Consider the following 22,837-nt stretch of genomic DNA (forward strand, 5'->3'; position numbering starts at 1 on the left):
GAGGGGAGTCAGACTCTGCCCTTCCTTTCGCTCCCGTCCCATCCTTAATGTTGGCATGTGGTTCCGGGTACGACCTTGAAGATGAGCAAGTGCTGTTGCTGCTGCCAGCAAAATATGTCATGCACAGTTGTCTCTGCTGTAATATGACTCCCCAGATAAGAAAGAACTGATACTAATGTGAGCACTCTCTCCGCCAGAGTGCTTCTTGCCACCCTGCTTGCAAGATGCAGAACAGAATTAGTTAACTGCGAGCTATTCAGAAGCTGGAGTGCGCTACAGCCTGAGTGATACTTATATTTTCCAACTACAGCGACTGTGCTCCAGTCAGGACAAGACGAGAGCTGTGAAGAGAACAGATACTAACTTCAAGTTCTCTCTTCTGAACTGACCACAGTTCCAAAACTCCACTTGGAGGGGTGGCAATGCAGCTGATTATGTGACGAACGAGAATATTCTTCACCTGTGTAATGACAGGGGATACCAGAAACAAGCTACTTAAGCCACACAAAAATGCATATCACATTTCATTAAGTTGGTGCTGGTACTGAACAGTCTCTTTGCATTGGTCAGCATCGTTCGCCCCAGGGCTGGTGTCAAGGGTGCTACTCTGCAATGGCCGGCCGAAGTGGCCGAGCGGTTCTAGGCGCTACAGTCTGGAAACGCGCGACCGCTACGGTCGCAGGTTCGAATCCTGCCTCGGGTATGGATGTGTGTGATGTCCTTAGGTTAGTTAGGTTTAAGTAGTTCTAAGTTCTAGGGGACTGATGACCTCAGAAGTTAAGTCCCATAGTGCTCAGAGCCATTTGAACCATTTTACTCTGTAATGGTCAGTCTATAAATCGAAAGGAAAGTAAGAAGCTCTCACGCGGTCAGCGTACAGCCGTTAGGCGGCTTCCTTTGATGTGTAAACAGAACGGCAAATTTCACCCCGAAGTCCCCACAGGGGAACGCTGTTGCAGCCGGCAGCATCATGCCTGTTGCACCGGACTGGCGCCAGGGAATGGCCTACAATGACATTTTGGGAAACAAGCTTTATTCGAAAACTGGGCGCCTCCCACGAGGCTGAAAGCCTTGAGCTGAACAAATGGTTCAAATGGCTCTGAGCACTATAGGACTTAACATCTGAGGTCATCAGTCCCCTAGAACTTAGAAATACTTAAACCTAACTAACCTAAGGACATCACACACATCCATGCCCGAGGCAGGATTCGAACCTGCGACAGTAGCGGTCGCACGGTTCCAGGCAGAAGCACCTACAACAGCTCGACCATTTCGGCCGGCTTGAGCTGAACAAACTGTACACTGCCGAGCACTCGAGGCCCACTCGCTTCCAGCAAGAAACCTAATAACTTTCCACTCCGATTAAGAGTACCAAGCTGGCACAATAAATTATGAAGTAACTATGACAGAGTTGAAACAATACTCGTGAAACGATATATGGCAGTTGTATTACACATTCCTCAAAAGTACTCAACACTTCTGCCAATACAAATTGCTGCAGACACAGTAAGCAGTCTTATATTATCGACCAGTTATATCAGGCGTTCCTGCGTCTTCTCGCTATAGTTTAGGAAACACGGCTTTTCTCTGGGTCTCCAGGTTCACCCAAGTTGCGTACCTGACTATGTTGCTTATGATGGTTTATATGAGCACTGCATCTTGCCGAGTCATTTATCATAATGAGAACACCTAAACGTTAATAAGTAAATCTTTGGCATATGGGTAGAAATTTCATGTGACCAAGTAAGACCAAAATGCCTGATTGGTATAAAGTAAGTTTGATCGGTCGCACAATAACTGACACGAAGTTTCAAAACAGCACAGTGCCCGCTGCAGAGAGAAAGGTTAAATATGAAAGCTCAGGTACAGTTGACAAAGCATCCTAGTACTTCGGTACCGTGTCCCTGCAATAACGAGCGGTAGAAATTTACAATGACAATGTAAGCCATATTACACAATGTATAAAAATTTGTTACATACGATTTATCTACATTTTTGACTATGATTTTCTGGCTAAGGCTTATTATCAGACCCGACTTGTAGTAGGGAGGGTTATTATATTTCACTTGGAGCACTAATTGCCACAACGCAGTATGATTCTTTTGCACTCGGCTCTATTGTTGCAAAGCGTCAGTGCAACGAACAGGTCTAAACTCTTGAAATAAACTTCAGAATAGAAAATTATTTAAACAATTCGGTCTTTTTATAGTTCAGTAAAAGAAACAAACAATTATCTCTGCACTGCAACAAATAACATGTAGCTATTTATCTTCGTTTACTTTCAGTGAAGTTAAATCATTGACGTTGTAAACAGTTCCATGTAAAAATACAAGCAGTAAGTATTTGTTTAAAGTTCACTCTTAATTAACATAATTCTTCATTAAACTTGCTGATCATCGGGGCTCAGTTCCAAGTGGGACTCGTCACTGAGGACAATTTTTCTGCAGTCAATGAGATTAGAGGCCGAAGACCTTTCCGCAGAGGCCCCAGACAGCACTAGGATACCAACCTGACTGTCGTCCGCCATAGGCCCGAAAACCAGGTTTCAATTACAATGTATTAATATTATAAAAGCCCACCCGGTTAACCGTGCGCTCTAACGCACTGCTTTCCGGGCGAGAAGGCGTGTCGGTCCCCGGCACGAGTCCGTCCGGCGGATTAGTGTCGAGGTCCGGTGTGCCAGCCAGTCTGTGGATGGTTTCTAAGGCGGTTTTCCATCTGCCTCGGCGAATGCGGGCTGGTTCCCCTTATTCCGCCTCAGTTGCGCTATGTCCGCTATTGCTGCGCAAACACTGTCTCCAAGTACGCGTACACCATAATTACTCTACCACGCAAACATTGGAGTTACACTCGTCTGGTGTGATATGTTCCCGGGGGGTCCACTGGGGGCCGAACCGCACAGTAGCCCTGGGTTCGGTGTGGGGCGGCAGTGGGATGAGTGGACTGCTGTAGCCTGTTGTGCAGTTGTGCACCACTACTGGCTACGGCGGGGAAAAGCCTCTCCGTCGTTTTGAGGTCCCCAGTTCAACACAATATCATAAAATTTTGAATAAATCAGCAAACTTAAAAAAATGGTTCAAATGGGTCTAAGCACTATGGGGCTTAACATCTGAGGTCATCAGTACCCTAGACTTAGAACTACTTAAACGTAACTAACCTCCACACATATCCGTGACCGAGGCAGGATTTGAACCTGCGACGGTAGCAGCCGCGCGGCTCCGGACTGAAGCGCCTAGAGCCGCTCACCCACAGCAGCTGGCAGCAAACTTAAAAAATGGGCCTCAAAACCAAAGGATAAAGTCACTGATTTATAAATTAAGAGCACTGCAAGACAAATATCTGGGTATGATGAAATTTACCAAATATTCTTTAGTTCAGTGAGTATCTGAGAGTAAAATTACATGAACTAAACGCTATGGCTTTGAATAAAATCAAATAACACTTAACAGGTTTTAGCTGTCCGCGAAGTAATGTACACAAACTCACAGTAAAGCCCATTTGAACCTTAACTGTGCACATCCAGTGACATTTAATTGATGTAAAGAATGTTTTAAAAAAGACATACAACAACTCTAATAATAAATTTTAAGATGAACTTTTTACAAAATATTCAGAGTTAGCTTTTGGTATTGTAATCGGTTCGTACCAGGCGGAAGAGACCGTGACACTGCACGAAAACTCGGCCCAGTATCCTAGGTTAAAACGTTGTAAAACATACACAACACGCGTTACAAAAACAAAATTAACGCTCGCAATACAGCGTGCCAACAATTAGCTGAACCTCAGACTTTGGAGATAGATTTAGGGATTAGCTGCACCCCTTCCTTCAAAACCACTGTTTTACCATATAAGACAGGACAAGTAAAAAAGTTCCGGGTACCAGACGATAACAGACTTACAATAAGTTAATATAACTTTTCTTCATTTGCAGTTCTTAGAGAATTAAACTAGTACCTGGACAACGCGGCCTACTCGACTCCATAAGGTTCAAATGGCTCTGAGCACAATTGGACTTAACTTCTGAGGTCATCAGTCCCCTAGAACTTAGAACTACTTAAACCTAACTAACCTAAGGACATCACACACATCCATGCCCGAGGCAGGATTCGAACCTGCGACAGTAGCGGTCGCGCGGTTCCAGACTCTAGCGCCTAGACCCGCTCGGCCACTCCGGCCAGCCGACTCCATAAGGAAGGCCGCTAGAACACAGATAGAGCGTTAAAAATCACTCGAAACTCTACAAAGCTCACAACCGAAAAACTTACATGTAAGATTGTAACCCCTTATCCACTCGCTTCATCAAAGGACCAGCGCAATAAACAGCAAGCATATGATTGGATGGAAGTTTTACCATAGGAGGTTGAACCTTGTCAAACAAATCAAGTGATATAAATAGGAAGATGATAATTAGCGGGTATCGTCTTCTCTCAGAGTCCGCTCAGTTGACGAACATTGCCTAAGTTGGCGCCCCTACAAGACACTCGGCTGGTATAACGTGGTATAGTCTCAGTTACAACAGAGCTGCTGCACTGGTAATTTAAGCAACAACTTCAACCTCCTCACCAGGTATTAAAGGAAAGACGTGAACATGCAGTTTGCGGTCCCGTGTCAGCACTTTGAGTAGAACTCTGGACAGTCGGCGGTTTGCAGCACCAGTTCTTAGGCCGCAGCAGTGAAGGCCCCCTTGTCCGTGATACCACTAACTATGGCGGATCGCAGCCCACACGCCAGGAGCTGCTCGCTTCCCATGAGCCTTCCAGCTAAGAACCACCTGCCTCCTCGGCGGACTGTGTACGAGAGAGCGAGCTTGCCAGAGACCTCTTAAGCCTCATTTACACTGAGCCAACATCTTGCAACATTGTGACACGCTATAGTGCCGCATGTTGCACGACGCACGTTGTCACCTGATTCAAGAGGCGTAGACAATACCGTGTGTCATGTCGCAGACTGCCGTAGTGTGCCGTAAGTAGCGTCCGAGCTGAATGGGTTCATGTACGACATTTTCTGTGCGGCAGCGGCAAATTCGAAAATACTTGAGGTTCAGAGGAACGTACCTGAAAATAATTTTAATAATAATCTAATGAATAGAGACGTTATACGGAATCTCGTTTCAAAATATGAAATCGATGAGAACACTTTGAGAAAGAAGACGAAAAACACACGCGTGTAGAGAAAGCTGCTGAGCGCCTCATACAGAAAGAAAATGGTCCGCATATGAATAATTAGAATTCATTCCAGATGTGGCGGAACCACGTGCAGGAATGGACAGCTCAATTGTTAGTATCTTGATTACAGTAACTTTTCATGTTTCTTAAATGAGTACTGTAGTATACCACTCCATGGCCAAAACCCATCAATAAGTGCACATCTAAAATAAGAAATTTTATTCCGTTCTTAGAAAGAGCCAACTTCTTTAATTCTTCTAATGAATACACTACATATAGTACCTCCTACCAAATGCCTTCGAATAAATATGTAGTAGATACAGGGTGTTTCAAAAATGACCGGTATATTTGAAACGGCAATAAAAACTAAACGAGCAGCGATAGAAATACACCGTTTGTTGCAATATGCTTGGGACAACAGTACATTTTCAGGCGGACAAACTTTCGAAATTACAGTAGTTACAATTTTCAACAACAGATGGCGCTGCAAGTGATGTGAAAGATATAGAAGACAACGCAGTCTGTGGGTGCGCCATTCTGTACGTTGTCTTTCTGCTGTAAGCGTGTGCTGTTCACAACGTGCAAGTGTGCTGTAGAAAACATGGTTTATTCCTTAGAACAGAGGATTTTTCTGGTGTTGGAATTCCACCGCCTAGAACACAGTGTTGTTGCAACAAGACGAAGTTTTCAACGGAGGTTTAATGTAACCAAAGGACCGAAAAGCGATACAATAAAGGATCTGTTTGAAAAATTTCAACGGACTGGGAACGTGACGGATGAACGTGCTGGAAAGGTAGAGCGACCGCGTACGGCAACCACAGAGGGCAACGCGCAGCTAGTGCAGCAGGTGATCCAACAGCGGCCTCGGGTTTCCGTTCGCCGTGTTGCAGCTGCGGTCCAAATGACGCCAACGTCCACGTATCGTCTCATGCGCCAGAGTTTACACCTCTATCCATACAAAATTCAAACGCGGCAACCCCTCAGCGCCGCTACCATTGCTGCACGAGAGACATTCGCTAACGATATAGTGCACAGGATTGATGATGGCGATATGCATGTGGGCAGCATTTGGTTTACTGACGAAGCTTATTTTTACCTGCACAGCTTCGTCAATAACAGAACTGGCGCATATGGGGAACCGGAAAGCCCCATGTTGCAGTCCCATCGTCCCTGCATCCGCAAAAAGTACTGGTCTGGGCCGCCATTTCTTCCAAAGGAATCATTGGCCCATTTTTCAGATCCGAAACGATTACTGCATCACGCTATCTGGACATTCTTGGTGAATTTGTGGCGGTACAAACTGCCTTAGACGACACTGCGAACACCTCGTGCTTTATGCAAGATGGTGCCCGGCCACATCGCACGGCCGACGTCTTTAATTTCCTGAATAAATATTTCGATGATCGTGTGATTGCTTTGGGCTATCCGAAACATACAGGAGGCGGCGTGGATTGGCCTCCCTATTCGCCAGACATGAACCCCTGTGACTTCTTTCTGTGGGGACACTTGAAAGACCAGGAGTACCGCCAGAATCCAGAAACAATTGAACAGCTGAAGCAGTACATCTCATCTGCATGTGAAGCCATTCCGCCAGACACGTTGTCAAAGGTTTCGGGTAATTTCATTCAGAGACTACGCCATATTATTGCTACGCATGGTGGATATGTGGAAAATATCGTACTATAGAGTTTCCCAGACCGCAGCGCCATCTGTTGTTGAAAATTGTAACTACTGTAATTTCGAAAGTTTGTCTGCCTGAAAATGTACTGTTGTCCTAAGCATATTGCAACAAACGGTGTATTTCTATCGCTGCTCGTTTAGTTTTTATTGCCGTTTCAAATATACCGGTCATTTTTGAAACACCCTGTAGATGTAAATAGTAGTTTCTAAGTTCGTTTTACTACAGTAGACCACACTACGAATTGGTAGAAAAAAAGTAATTAAAAAGTTTGAGTTCATTTACAGGATGACGATTATTGAACTGTACGAAATAAAATCGTCAAACTTTTGAACGGTTTGCATTAGGACGTTCAAACTGCACGGTCGACCGCGGCTCATGATCCGAATTAGGCGTGCAGTATGGTTTGGTTTAGCCGGCCGCTGTGGCCGAGCGGTTCTAGGCGCTTCAATCTGGAACCGCGCTGCTGCTATGGTCGCAGATTCGAGTCCTGCTTCGGGCATGGATGTGTGTGATGTCCTTAGGTTAGTTACGTTTAAATAGTTCTAAGTCTAGGGGACTGATGACCTCAGATGTTAAGTCCCATAGTGCCTAGAGCCATTTGAGCCATGGTTTGGTTTAGCGACGAAGCCCACATTTATTTCGATGGGTTCGTCAATAAGCACAATTGACGCATTTGGGCGACTGAGAATCTGTATCTCGCGATCGAGAAGTCTCTTCACCCTCAACGGCTGACTCTATGGTGTGCAGTGTCCAGTCACGGAATAATCGGTGCTATATTTCTTGATGGCACCGTGACTACCGAAAGGTACGTGAAAGTTTCGGAAGATGATTTCACCCCCATTATCCAAAGTGACCCTCATTTCGATAAGATGCGGTTCTTTAAGACGGAGCTCGACCCCACAGAAGCAGGAGAGTGTTTAATGTCCTGGACGAGCACTCTGGGGACCACATTCTGACTCTGGGGTACATAGAGGCCACTGGCATGAGCCTCGATTTGCCGCCATATTCTTCGGATCTGAACACATGAGACTCCTTCTTGTGGGGTTGTATTAAAGACAAGATGTACAGCATTAACTACAAAAACCATTTCTGAGTTGAAAACAGCCATTCAGGATGTCATCGACCGCATCGGCATTCCGACACGTCAGCGGGTCATGCAGAATTTCGCTATTCACCTGCGCCACATCATCGCCAATGATGGCAGGCATATCGAACGTATCATAACCTAAATTCGAATATCTGTAGTGACGTTGACATGTTGAATAGAGTGTGTGCACTCCGTACTTTGTGACTAATTTACGTTTCTTTCGTATAGTTGAATAATTGTCACCCTGTATATAATTCTATTTATTTACGTAAATGATTACCATTGTGGTACGTACATAACTAATATACACTGACGCAGGATGAAACTGTTGGTATCTATTCTGCCACTGAACCAATCCATACGGTGTCATAAAATATTCTTCGAATTCCTCTCTTATTGCCTGTGCGTCACAGGAGGGTCTTCAAAGCACCTTTGATAAACTCGTTAAACCCGTATAGCTGCGGATATCTTCTCTGCGCTCTCAAAGAACAATTACACACGTAGGAGACGAGATACTGGTGGAAGTAAAGCTGTGATGACGGGGCGTGGGTCGTGCTTGAGTGGCTCAGATGGTAGAGCACGTGCCCGTGAAAGGACAAGGTCACGAGTTCGAGTCTCGGTCCGACACACACTTTCAATCTGCCAGGAAGTTTCATTTCAGCGCACACTCCGCTGCAGAGTGAAAATCTCATTTTGGATTCACTCCCAACTTTAAGTAACATTGGCTTCCCAAGCACTCAAAAACCGAGGACAATTTTCCGAAAGCATTTTCGAGAATACGTCTTACTCAAGAAAGTGGGTAGTTAAATATACTTTCCTCAGACCCCGGTAATTACCCAGCATACGGTTTCACTATATTTGTGGGCACTGGAAACTCACTCTCTACTAAAACATACAATGTCAAATTTTCTGTACCTGGAAAACATTGTGGGGGAGAAATGTTTAACTTATTTTCTGTTAACGCTTTATGAACCGAAGTGTTTTTAAAAAAGTTTTCGATCTTATATGCCATCCTGACAACTAGCATGTACGTACTGAAAGCAGTAATTTGCGTTGGAAATTGCCATAAGGACAATGATAAATTGTTTTGGTAGCTAATATATTCACTTCCAGTATTGACAGGACATATAATTTGCACGTGTTTGCCATCTATGGCTCCTATACATTGAGAGAAATTACACTTCACTCGAAAATTCTGGCAACGTTCTTCCATTCTTCGGTATCTTTTGGAATCTCGAAGGTAAAACATTATCATTACTTTCCCTATTTTTTCTGAATGACAACGCAAACGACAAAGAAACAAAAGGTAAAAGTGCAAGTCAGCGTTCTGAAGGAAATGTGCCTCAAACCCCAACTGTATCTCATGAGTAAACACACCGAAAGATAATTACTAAACCCAAAAAATGAGCAGCTCAGTAAATGGAGAGAGTTGCTCGAGCTGAGGAAGCTTACCAGCACTGCACTCATCTCTTTGTAACCCAGAATGAATGGAGTGTGTGTTGGGAGTTCATCGCCAATGAAATGAAAAAATTTTCCCCGACAACAGGAACATTGGTGAAGCACGTCTTTGTGTGTGTGTGTGTGTGTGTGTGTGTGTGTGTGTGTGTGTGTGTATGAATTCCTAAGGGACCAAACCGCTGAGGTCATCGGTCCCTAGACACTACCTAAACTAACTTACTTTAGGAAGAACACACACACGCATGCCCAAGTGAGGACTCGTATTCACGACAAGGCGCCTCTAAAATAGCGGCCACTCCGCGTGGCAGCATCTTTGCAAATGTGCCATTCAAAGTAGCGTTGGGGTAGTATGAGAAGCAGACTCCCATCATCACATCACTAACGGTTATTGAATCAGAAATACGGTGTCCAGAAGCTATCTGCAAAACTATGTATGTTGACGATGATACCGGTGAGAGTAAAGAATTTGTTGACATACCAGATACATCAGAAGACCTCTACCAATTTTTGCGATATAAAATATAAGTTAAATATCTTGTAGCAATCATATAATTTCGATTACAGCTTACTCAAAAATGAAAATAAAATATTATTTAAATAAAGTCTGTATTGGATGTTGTGTACTGACTTTATGTAAATCACCTGTGTTGATGAAATAGCTTCACATACTTCTGGCACTATGAGGGAAATACCAGAATATCATATTTTGAATAAGTCCATTAGTGACTTGTACGAATCCGCATTGGCTAAAAATAGTAACGTAATGGCGAGTCGAATTCTTGGTGAAATACTCTCTTGCCAGTTGGTATCTTTCTTTAGAGTAACAGGTGTACTTAACTGCAGTTAATAATTAAAGTCTTCATTGGACATTGTCGTAAAATTACTAAAAAATCTACCATCATCTGCAGCTAGAGCCCCTGGGATACTACACTCGTGCTCATAAATTAAGGATAATTGCAGAATGTGGTGCCACACAATGTGGCACTACACAAAACTGGTGCTAATAGCATAGGCACATAGGAAACACACACGACACAGATCTGTAAGTCGACGGTATTGGTCATAAGTTGAAAAAACCGTCCCGAAACACATGTGCTGCAAAACGACACTGTTTCCTGCGCATGTACCCCGACATCAATATGGGATATTGTCACCATGTACACAGTCCGCACAACGTGTTGGCATACTCTGGATAAGGTGGTCAAGCAGCTGCTGGGGTATAGCCTCCCATTCTTGTATGAGTGCCTGTCGGAGCTCCTGAAGTGTCCTAGGGGTTTGAAGACGTACAGCGATACGTCGACCGAGAGCATCCCAGACGCGCTCGATGGGGTTTAGGTCTGGAGAACAGGCAGGCCACTCCATTCGCCTGATATCTTCTGTTTCAAGGTACTCCTCCACGGTGGCAGCTCGGTGGGGCCGTGCGTTATCATCCATCAGGAGGAAGGTGGGACACACTGCACCCCTGAAAAGGCTGACATACTGGTGCAAAATTGCGTCCTGATTCACCTGACCTGTTACAGTTCCTCTGTCAAAGACATGCAGGGGTGTACGTGCACCAACTATAATCCCACCCCACACCATCAAACAACGACCTCCATATAGGTCCCTTCCCAGGACATTAATGGGTTTCTGGTTTCTGGTTCACGCCAGATGAAAACCCGGCGAGAATCACTGTTCAGACTCTACCTGGACTCGTCCGTGAACGTAACATCGGCTCTCCTGTGACCAGGGGCCAGTGGAATGCACCTTGCAGGTCTACGGTCGAATAAACCACGTCTGTTCAGTCGTCTGTAGACTGTGTGTATGGAGACAACTGTTCCAGTGGCTGCGGTAAGGTCGCGAGCAAGGCTACCTGCAGTACTCCGTGTCCGTCTGCGGGCACTGTTGGTGAGACATTGGTGTTCTTGTGGTGTTGTACACCGTGGACGTCCCGTACTGTAGCGCCTGGACGCGTTTCCTGTCTGCTGGAATTGTTTGCATAATCTTGAGATCACACTTCGTGGCGCACGGAGGGCCTGTGCTACGACCTGCTGTGTTTGACCAGCCTCCAATCGCTCTAGTATTCTACCCCTCATAACGTCATCAATATGTGTTCTTTGAGCCATTTTCAACACACAGTCACCATTAGCACTCCTGAAAACGTCTGCACACTTACTCGCTGCACCGTACTCTGACATGCACCAACACACCTCTGCGTATGTGGGCTACTGCCAGCGCCACAGTACGACGATCGCAGGTCATATCCCGAGGTGATGTAATCCCGCAAACCGCCCGCCAGAGTGTTATTTCACCATGTATCAGCTCTATCCTATCAACATTAGTGTAGTCAGTGGGCCCTTTTTAAATTTTCTTCTCTTCCACCATCGTTTCCTTTTCCGTTTATTTTCTTTTCCATTAGTAGGTGCATGTGCGAGACCAAGTGAGCAGGCGCCGCAACCACTTTGTCACCCATTCTCCTACAAGACCGATTCAGTGTGGCACAAACTCTGTTGCTTTGATATAAATTTATCTGGCGCGTGCAATATATGCCTCAAGATGCTGCCTTCTGTAGCATGCTACAAGACGGCACACTCAGGGTTTCCGTAGCATGCCACAATGTTGCAAGACGTTGCCTCAGCGTAAACGAGTTTTTAGAAGCCGCCCGTGGACGCCCACAACGCGAAGATAAACGCACAAGAAAGCCTGGCGCAGTACGCCGATTGGCGACATGGCTCAGATGGCATTTCTTTCCATAACAGGACCACTTTGGTTGTTATCTGTGGCAAACTTTCAGCACAGCGGTACGTCGACGATATTGTACTCCCCATTTTGTTGCCCTTCCTGGAAAGCCACCCTGGGCCTACAATTCAGCAAGATAATGCCCGCCCGCTGCTTGTCTTATCTTGGCCAGCGAGGTCACCGGACCTCTCACCAATTGAGAACGTTTGGAGCTTTATGGGTAGGGTCCTTCAACCAACTAGTGATTTCGCAGATGTAATGCGCCAATTGCGCATAATTTGGCACGATATCCCTCACTCAATCAATGCCAAGCCGAATAACAGCTTGCATAATGGCCAGAGATGAACCAATGCCTTATTGACTGGCTCAGTTTGTGAATCTTTTTCTCTTCAATAAATCGTCCATATTTTCTGAAATTGTAATCTTGTGTTTGTCTGTACATGTACGTTACTTCCGCAGATCTCTGCTGCATTCGATAATTGCTTTTGCGCGTTTCTTTTTTTTTTTTTTTTTTTTTTTTTTTTTTTTTTTTTTTTTTTTTTTTTTTCCTTGAAGTGTATGTATATGTAATATACAAAGAGGAAGCAGTATTATCAAAAATCTCGTAATGTTCTTCTCCGATTTACTTAAAATTTTACGTGATAATCCAAAGCACATTCAGACGGGCTCTACGTTCTATATACTTGTATATATTGACTAGAGCACAGAAGAGCATTTTCTTTCACGTAGACGATTTTTTTTAAAAGAAAGCCTGCACATTGTAGTTTGAACAGTATCTAGTCTCTGTCTCTCTCAATGTATAATAAAGTATCGTTTAAAATTTGAAGTAAGTAGAGCACTTGCCCGCGAAAGGCAAAGGTCCCGAGTTCGAGTCTCGGTCCGGCACACAGTTTTAATCTGCCAGAAAGTTTCATATCAGCGCACACTCCGCTGCAGAATGAAAATCTCATTCTGTAAGTTGATCAAGAACTTTTCGAGATTTTAGCTAATAACATTTAACTATTAGAAGAAAACGATGTGCTGTGCTTTGTCTTAATAATGTGCAGTTGTGTTTCCTTTGTCGCTGCCAGTTTTAACTATGATAGTGGGATATTTAAACCACTGAATAAATTGTTAGAAAAAGGATACCAAGACCCATAATTCCTTCTAACACTTTGTATTATTCAGGCAGCCACTTTAGACGCTTGCTTTAGGAAGAATTACAGCTCATGGTATGCTTGTTCTACGAGCTATGGATCACCTCCCGTCCCGCATCCACATCCACACCATGGATGTAGAAAAACTAATCAGAGAAATTGTTTCTCCCATAAATATTATTTCTAATTGTCTATATTTTAAACAAGGAAATGGTAATTAGAGTTTGGCGTCATTGGCCGGGGGCCCCCTAGTGGGCAGGTCCGGCGCCTTGGTGCAGGTCTTATTACATTCGACGCCACATTGGGCGACCTGCGCGCCGGATGGGGATGAAATGATGATGAAGACAACACAACACCCAGTCCCTGAGCGGATAAAATCCTCGACCCAGCCGGGAATAGAACCCGGGCCGGTAGGACGGCAATCCGTCACGCTGATCACTCAGCTATCGGGGCGGACTATTTTTAAACATAAATTGTATACACAAAATGTGCTGTTTTGTTTTCCTCCTCGCAGACAGCTTTCACAGAAAACAGTAAAGTTGTGTTTCTGGCTTATCGACTTGTGGTTAGAATAGTACGAAAGAATCGCAATTGCCAATAACAGTAAACAAGCTAGACGTCAGAAGGGGGGGGGGGCGAGAGATCGAGAGAGGGCTGGGGGAAATGGACGTAGGAGGAAAAGGGAGATGTGCAGAGAGAGAGGTTAGGAAGAGATGGATATAGAAGGTCTCGCGTCCGTCGGCCGTCGCAATTTAATATATTATTATTATTTTGATTGTTGCCGACTTACGTGGTGGGCCTTGATAAAAATGATATTTCATTCAATTTTGATTTACGATTACATGCTTTTGTGAAGTTCTCTTTTTTAACAATATTAATCTTAAATTATTTGTTACGTTAATGAATGTTAGACTCGCTGAATCTTAAAACATGAGCATATAAGCTGAACCACGTAATAAGCTTTTCATATTAATTTCCTCGGCTAGTCAGCTCACTTTAAAGCAAAAGATCTTTAGTTATTAATTACAATTGCGGCCCACACACGCGCGAGAGTATTTTTTCTTACCTCCGTTAACCATTGCCTCGTAGTCGGAGTCCAGGCTCTGGCTGTCGGCTATGGTACTGAAAATAAGAATCTTAAAGCTACGTATTTTCTACAACTTCGTGCGGCTGTGGAGATAAATGTGTATTACGTTAATAGCGGGCGAGTTTTTTCGCTTCTGCTAATTTTTTATAAGTTAATATCGCCACGTAATGGCGCCGTTGGCTGCATCGGCCGCTGCGGTTGTTGAACTGTAAATTACTTGACTGCAGGTTAATTCAAGGAAGGCGGACATGAAATCGGGATCACCTCTTACAAATTAAAAGTGAACAATGATATTAAATGAATGTATTATCTGCTTAATTCGTACAAATATGCTTATATTTGCCAGCACTTGTAAGATGTCCGTCTACACAGAACCAAGACAAGAGAAGAAGTGAAGACGACTAAAAATTAACAAAAGAGCACCGCTTACAAATTAAATGTGAACAATGATATTAAATCAATGTATTATCTGCTTAATTCGTACAAATATGCTTATATTTGCCAGCACTTGTAAGATGTCCGTCTACACACAACCAAGACAAGAGAAGAAGTGAAGACGACTAAAAATTAACAAAAGAGCGTATCTTGTCGTCTCTTTAGATAATTTTTTATATTTCTTTGAACTCGAAACTTACACAGGGAAATTATTATTTTACGGCTACATGATAAAAATATATTATTCAATTTTTAAATGTCTCTTCTTTATACATACTGTTTTTTAAGTCTTTTCATAATATAGCACTGGGGACGCTATAAGGGGGTGGGGAAGATGGACAGAGAGAGGGGGAGGAAGTGATAGGGGGGAAGGAGGATGAGATGATAAAGAGAGGGAGAGGAGGAGATGGACAGAGACGAGGAGGGGGGCGGGGGCAGAAGGAGATTAGGACAAATATCCAGTTCTCATACACATTTCTTTCTTTTTCGTCCAACCACACCGTGTCACAATAATGTGTCGTCGGGTACAGTTAGTAGGTCATAAATCGGTAGAACACATCGTGCATTACTTTGTGCAGAATTCTTCTTCCTTACAGTGGTGACGCTGAACGATCAGTTATGTACACGCTCTGCCATTCGTTTCATCTCACTAACTGCACTGTTGCAGGTGCGAAGCATCTTCCGCCAGTGATTACGTCGAGTTCTCCAACTTCATGGCGCGCGACCGAAAGTACTCGAGATACTGCGGCCAGCTAAAGGAGTTCGACATCGAGTCTGACCGCAAATTCTTCAGGCTGACCTTCCGCTCGAACGACCGGCTGGACGGCACTGGCTTCAACGCGACCTACTACTTCCTCGACGAGGAGGAGAGCTCCCCCGCCAAGCCGAGACCGACCAGCAGCGCCAGAGGTACGTGTGGCTGTCTGCAGGTGTGCCGAGTCACTTCGTAAACAGTGCAACCAAAGCTGCGAGGAGTCTACTGTCAGCGACATAAACAGGCTTTCAAGAAGGAGTCGTATATAGCTGTTAGTTTTGGGACAACTAGGTCACTTGTTAATTTTGTTCAGCGGGCGTTAGGCAGTGATCCAAGACGTATTTCTCAGCCCGAGGTTTCGGTTTCTAATGCTGGAGACATCGTCAGAGGCCATAATGGCTCAGAAAGTTGGCATCACAATTTTTAAAAACTTGGAACATTATTGTGGTGACTGTAGAAGCATTCCAAAAGGCACACTGAATTTCACTGATTAAAATAGCATTTTAGGATTTGTAAACTATGAAGATGAATTCCAATGACAATAACGAGGCAATTGCAGAAGATGGGAGGCAAGGAGGCCCCTACTTGAACAACTACTGGAACATCGATTGCAGATTGATAGGGTTTGCTCTTTCAGTTAATGTAACGTAGCCCTCCAGATGCAACTTCGCGTAAGGGACATTTTACGGTATTATACTAGATAGATGCAGTAATACATTGCGGAAGAAGGTTCCCTATGTTGATCTTTTCCAACAGAAAAGACTGGTAATTAATTTCATTTTCATGTATGGGGAAGCGCCACATCTCCCGATCACCAGGCGGAAGCAACTGTGGCTTCCTCATGTAACACCTCATGAGGTCCGAACACCCGTTCCTTGTCCTTCCTAAGGTGTGTAGGCCACGGTGTATGGAATGCCTCCGTTCGTAATTTTAACACTGACTGTTAATATACCAGGGCGTTGTAATTGAAGTATAGCTGCAGACAGAGGTCCAGTGTGGGCTGTAATTGTCGTACGGTAGTGATGCTTGATAGATATACTAATGCTTTAATGCGGAACCGATTTGCGTTGAAAAACAATTAGTTCCAATTTTGGCCACCAGGTGGAAATCTGGCGCTGTGAACGCAAGAAAGAGGTATATAAATATTTCCATATGTAGTTGATTATGAACAGGACGTGGATTAGAAAGGTACAAAGAAGGGAGAAAGTCATTCTGTTGATATTATTAACCAATGCTTACACAGTTTGTTCAATGTCACCACCAAAGAACCGACGAGACGCTGCATCGTAAAGCTCGCAGCATTTCCGGTGGAATGTATGTAACGTGTTCCTGTATGCTGGCCTTCAGATTAGAGGCCAAACGTGTCCCTGATAAAAGCATTATTTTTGATATGCAGGTGTGCCGAGTCACTTCGTAAACAGTGCAACCAGGGCTGCGAGGAGTCTACTGTCAGCGACATAAACAGGCATTCAAGAAGGGGTCGTATATCACTGTTAGTTTTGGGACAACTAGGTCACTTGTGAATTTTGTTCAGTGGGCATTAGGCAGTGATCCAAGACGTATTTCTCAGCCCGAGGTTTCGGTTTCTAATGCTGGAGACATCGTCAGAGGCCATAACGGCTCAGAAAGTAGTTACAACCTCAAACAAGCTCAGCAATCCGAGCTGTTCATACGTATGCACGCAGCGTTTGGTTCGTGACGTCATGAGACCGATGGCTGAGGTCGCGCAACCGCGCCGACGTATGTTGCGGACGTTGTTGGAGATTGCAGCTGCATTCTGAGTCGTTTTAGCCCCTGGTGATTTCCCAAGTATTGGAAGGCGACTCATTAATCAGAGAAATATGTCATGTGTTATGACTTGACGAAATAACAATCGTCCGGTCACATCTGAAGGTTCTTTGATTGGCCAGGGAGATGGCTTATCGGGCTACAACACCTGAGACAGCAATTAACTTTATTACAAGAAGGATAAAAAGACGCACTTGACTTTATATAGCCGGCCGGGGTGACCGAGCGGTTCTAGGCGCTATAGTCTGGAACCGCGGAACCGCTACGGTAGCAGGTTCGAATCCTGCATCGGGCATGGATTTGTGTGATGTCCTTAGGTTAGTTAGGTTTAAGTAGTTCTAAGTTCTGGGGGACTGATGATCTCAGACGTTAAGTTCCATAGTGCTCAGAGCCATTTGAAACATTTAACTTTAAATAGTCCAGGAGAGTGTCGAACACTTACATCTGTCTTTGACAGTAAAAAATCACCTTTTGCACACAATTATACGTACAAGTTCATCATTTACAAAAGCACAGATCCATCTGAAACTTGAATAACAGTCGTAATCTAACTAGATGATATTGGCTGCTTCATCAGAGATCACCAACTGGGTCAGAGTGACTCTGTGCTCGCCTCTATATAGAACTCTATGTGATGGCGCTGCAGTGCTGACACAGGGAGTATCTCCAGGAACGCCTCCATTGGTCGTTGCGGATTGCAGCGAGACATCAGTGCGCGATGTTGACTTTCGTGAACCACCGTGATCTACGAATGAAATCACAGCGTAGACCAAAGCTTAATGCCCATAAAACAAAATTCGCCAGAGACTCAAATACCAGTAGTGAAAGCCTTAGTTGTTAGATGGACCCCCAAGACGTTCATTCAGCAGACTAATCGAAAATGATTTTATTCCCTGTGCACAGAGGTCCATTTTCTCGCAGTGTATGAGAGTGCTATCTTCAGGTTATATTTTGACAGTGTTGGTTGTTTGTGGTGTCACGATTGTGACCTATGACGAGAGAAAGGAGTCGCATGGTCCTCTCCTCTCGAACACCGCCAAAGGGGTCGCCGAACTAATTGGCCCGTCAGTGCCGCATTTGCTCACTCCATGACACACTGCAGAGAAGTCTATTATTCAGTCGACCTCACTGAAGCAAAGTCTTGTTAATCAGGAACTTTACGCCACCATTTCACCTCTTTTCGATGATCAAATAATAACGTTTTTCTTCTGTGCAAAGCATTATTTACCTGTTACGTCACGTTATGCATTTAAGTGAACCCTTTCGTCTGCCCACTACGTCTGAATCTTCAAAATATCATAAGACGTTATAACGTATTAATCGTAATGATGTAGTTCCATTACAATGCCTTGTTCGCCAAATGCCCAGTTGTTTTAAATTTAGGTGGGTAGTGAAGAGCTCAACACTGCTGTTTCAAGTGATGGCAGCTTGGAGTGAATTGAAAATGAGACTGATTAGATGAAGAATTGAGTCTGGGACGGATGTGCACGTCACCTAATGGTTTTGTAAAGTAGTAAAACAACGAGCTCTTTTAATGAGTAAAACCAGCGTCCATGCGATTTTTATCGAGGCTAGAATTAAGTACTAGGGGATTTAAAAGAATGTTTTCGTGTTAGAGAACATAGTCTTTACCAAAACTAAAAACGAAGTTCCACAGTTTTGGTGATATTTCGATGATCGAGTGTTATAATAGCTGTCCGTCTATTGACGCCGCAGGAGGCGTACCATCTGCCATCTGATGTTTGCTATCTTATACGTCCTTCAGTGCCCCTTGTCGAAGTATCAGAAACACAGGTGAACACACCCAACTGGTTGTGGATTTGGTCCCATGTACATTCTATATTCCAACAACCTTAAAACTCCCCTTAACCACCAAGGTGAATTTGACGCTGAGACAATAATACTGCGTCTTCTGGAGCAATACATCGTTCATTATACGTTTCAATTATGTGCCGTCATACCAGGTACAGAAAATGGTATGTTTTCCCATCGTCTATAACGTACAGCAAATTTATTTCCGCAGTGGTAGGGTTAACGATTACTGATATTAATTTCTCGTTCAGAAATTACTGGTGAAGAAAGACCTGTAGGTCATAACCCAAGGTCTTTTTATTTCCGATCATATCCTTATAAAACTTTTTTTAGTTTTCACCATTATTATTTCTTGTCAGAATACGGGACAATTGTAATTAAACATCATTTACATTTTTGCTCCTTGCACACTGGACCCTCCCAGACTCCAAATCGACATAACAATAACCAAAATGTGCGTAATAAAAAATGGTTCAAATGGCTCTTAGCACTATGGGGCTTAACATCTGAGGTCATCAGTCCCTTAGACTTAGAACTACTTAAACCTAACTAACGTAAGGACATCACCCACATCCAGGCAAGAGGCAGGATTCGAACCGGCGACCGTAGCAGCAGCGCGTTTGCGGACTGAAGCGCCTAAAACTGCTCGGCCACAGCGGCCGGCGTGCGTAATACTAAACTAGGATGGAGGAAAAATTAAATAATAATTTTCAGTCAATAGCTTGTTGAACATTAACATCACACTAATACAGACAATAGGTTATAATTTAACATTAACACAGAGAGAATACTGAAAGTAACCAAAATGTATTTGTACTTCAGAGTCAGTCACTTAAAATATTGTAATCTAGCTATGAATTCAAACTTCATGCTGTTGGATCTGGACACCAGATTAAATATCTGTACCAGGAAATCAACTTAAACATTTAAAAAATTTCTCAAGTTACGTAATTCAAATGACAGAATGACTCCTTTAATGTGGTTGTGATATGTTTAATATCCAATTCATGCATGATCCGAATTCCTTTTCCTTTGTTAAAGAACTTTTAATTGACAACACGTTAAACCGTAATGCCACTTTCTTTTGTTTTGCTTCCTTCTAGTTTTTCTTACGCCACCAAAGGAACAAAACAGTCTTTTTATGTATGTCCCATAACAATGTCAAACCATCACTCTGCCAATCAAACGGCTAAGTGTACGACCTTCCCATGGAAGCAATGAAAGTAGCTTTAAGTATAATGCATGGCAGTATAAAATCTTGTACTAGTCCTGAATGACCATAATTTGTCTATGTTTAAGTGTGTTACATATATGACAATCACCAACTCTATTCACAGGAAATGCAGTCTGCTGGGCCTTGGTACTCCTCAGCATCTTCTCCCTGCTGTGCTGATGTCAACTCTTGAAACAACGAGTGCAGATGTAACACAGTGCTTATAACTAAAATGGTTTATTTACTTTTCTCTCTCTGATGCTCATTTGCGAGCGCATGGACAACCTTTTCGTAAGTGCTGAACAGAAGGACAATCAACAATGCTACAATAGATTATAGCCTCTACTTAGAAAACACTGTACATAAAAGTTATTTGTAACTGTTCTTAATACCGCAGGTACCACATGCGTGGGAACAAAGTAATGTTGAAAATTACTAAAGTTTATTTGTAGACAGACTTCGTTATGTAAATAGTTTAGCACATGTTAAGGCAAAACTCAATGTAAGAGTAGTTTGTTAAACGTGTGTGCCAATTCAGAAATATATGACCAATATGGAAGTGTTGATTATTTTAATAGAAGCGAAGGTATTGCTAAACGGAACTACATTATTTTAAAAGATACGTCACATTTCAATATTACGAGGTCACTGCCACAGATCGAATATTTTAATCATCCTAACTGCATCCAAAACTCATACTACATACTTTTAGTATATAATCTTTCATTATAGTTTCTACGTGTGAGTATTTAAAATTGCAGCAATAACATCTGTTCTTCCATTTCCCTGTATTTAATCTCACCACGAGTTTCTCTCAGACAGGAGAACAGTGGTATTTTTTCAAGCCAAAAATAAATTATTTAGACTTGTTTCTACATGGGTTACATCTAGAAAAACAAACTACAATTGTCAATCCCCTTGAAACACAACACGTTGTCGTTACCTCGCACTATGCACAGTAGCGTCATTAGTATATGCTAATAACTTTATTGTGCTTCTGATGATAGCTGCTTGTGGAAACTGTGTTGGACAGTTATGAAGAGGAGCATTTTGTAATTATTCAAAAAGTTGAATTCTGTTGACAGCGTAAAGAAATCGGTGATGTACCTTAGCACGAACTCCGTGACGCCTGTACACGAAAGAAGAATATGAATAACTTCTGTGTATTTAGCACCTTAAGTGTGTTCGGTCATATCTATCACTACGCAACACAAGAAGTTAATGTCCTCTCACAGACAGAACGTGTATACTAACGAAAACCTTTCAGCATGAAATTCTGATGGTTAGACAACGAGAGTACCTGTCGCAAATAAATAATAATACGGCAAAAATTATATTTATATTGTCTGAAACAAATAACGTAGAAGTGAAACGCGAAACAGCACTGAATGCAGCAGTATCTTAATGAAGTTAACTTCTGTATATCCTCATAACGTCGCCTTGGGTGTTGATTCAGTGGATCTCTCATCTGATGTTTACAACAGTTTGCGTCCATTAAGATGTATTTTGTTATATCATCGGCACTGTGAACAGGAATTACTGCAGCTCTGCGATGGAACCATCAGACATAAATTACATGCATTTATGAACAGTGAGATTTCAAAATAAGAATAATCAAATTTTCAGTGTAACATTGCTTCATAATAGCGAAAACATAGATACTATGCTGTGAGAAGATTTCAATATTCCAGTTTGTTCTTTGATCATAAACTGATTTACTTACACTTACCGCTTAGGTTGCCCATGGCGTCAATTAACACTGTTCCAGTCATGTATTCTTCTTGATCAGTTGAGTAAACATGTTCTGTATGCACTGCGTTACTTGGAAATCTTTTGCCAGCACTTCTTATAAAATATGTGAAAACTTAGCAGGTTTTAGCATTATTACACGATCATATTTGTGAAAATGTTTTTGCTATTTTTTGTAAAATATTATTTCTTAATATGTGAAATTAAATGATCTGAACACAATAACTCACATTACAAAAAAAGTGACAAACTGTATCATAAATTCCAGACACTTTTTAAAGTGCTTCAAGTAACCGGTACAAGGTCCATACTGATCCACTGTTAATGTCTAAGGAAATTATTATTCTTTAACACACTATACATTATGCTACAGAAGGAACATGTTTCAAGTTGATGTGCAGAACCAAACATTTACCTAAAACTTGAGTAACTTATTGCTTGACTCTGCTGTAATTAGTCACTCAGAATCTCATAAACTGTAATCATTACTTCCATTATTTCTGCTGATATATCACAACCAAACCTTTGTGTTATATACAACAAAGTAAATTCATTCAATTTTTTCACAGAATTTCTAACTAATGATGGATAAATTGCTGAATTTTAAATTGTACCAAAAAGTTTGTGTTTGTCCAAACACTGGTCTAGCTCGATAGGTTGCAAAGAGACTGGAAATACACATAAAGATACTCCTTAGTTAGTACTGCTACAGAGTTGTGATGCAGATGCGTTAAGTCTACTGTAGCTGTTCCTG

At 42.8% G+C, this 22,837-nt stretch overlaps 1 protein-coding gene across 1 annotated transcript in view; it reads left to right on the top strand.

Moving 5' to 3' along the window:
* The window catches only part of LOC124775941 (suppressor of lurcher protein 1-like), a 321,061-nt gene extending 300,168 nt beyond the window's left edge, over nucleotides 1-20,893 (top strand). The window contains exons 5-6 of the mRNA XM_047250785.1: nucleotides 15,435-15,676; nucleotides 20,459-20,893. Of these exons, the coding sequence (XP_047106741.1) occupies nucleotides 15,435-15,676; nucleotides 20,459-20,514 (298 nt within the window). The 3' untranslated portion in view covers nucleotides 20,515-20,893. The remainder of the gene's footprint in view (nucleotides 1-15,434; nucleotides 15,677-20,458) is intronic.
* Nucleotides 20,894-22,837: the final 1,944 nt, after the last annotated feature.

The sequence above is a fragment of the Schistocerca piceifrons genome, chromosome 2 (assembly GCF_021461385.2).
Source record: "Schistocerca piceifrons isolate TAMUIC-IGC-003096 chromosome 2, iqSchPice1.1, whole genome shotgun sequence".
Classification (NCBI taxonomy): Eukaryota; Metazoa; Arthropoda; class Insecta; order Orthoptera; family Acrididae; genus Schistocerca; species Schistocerca piceifrons.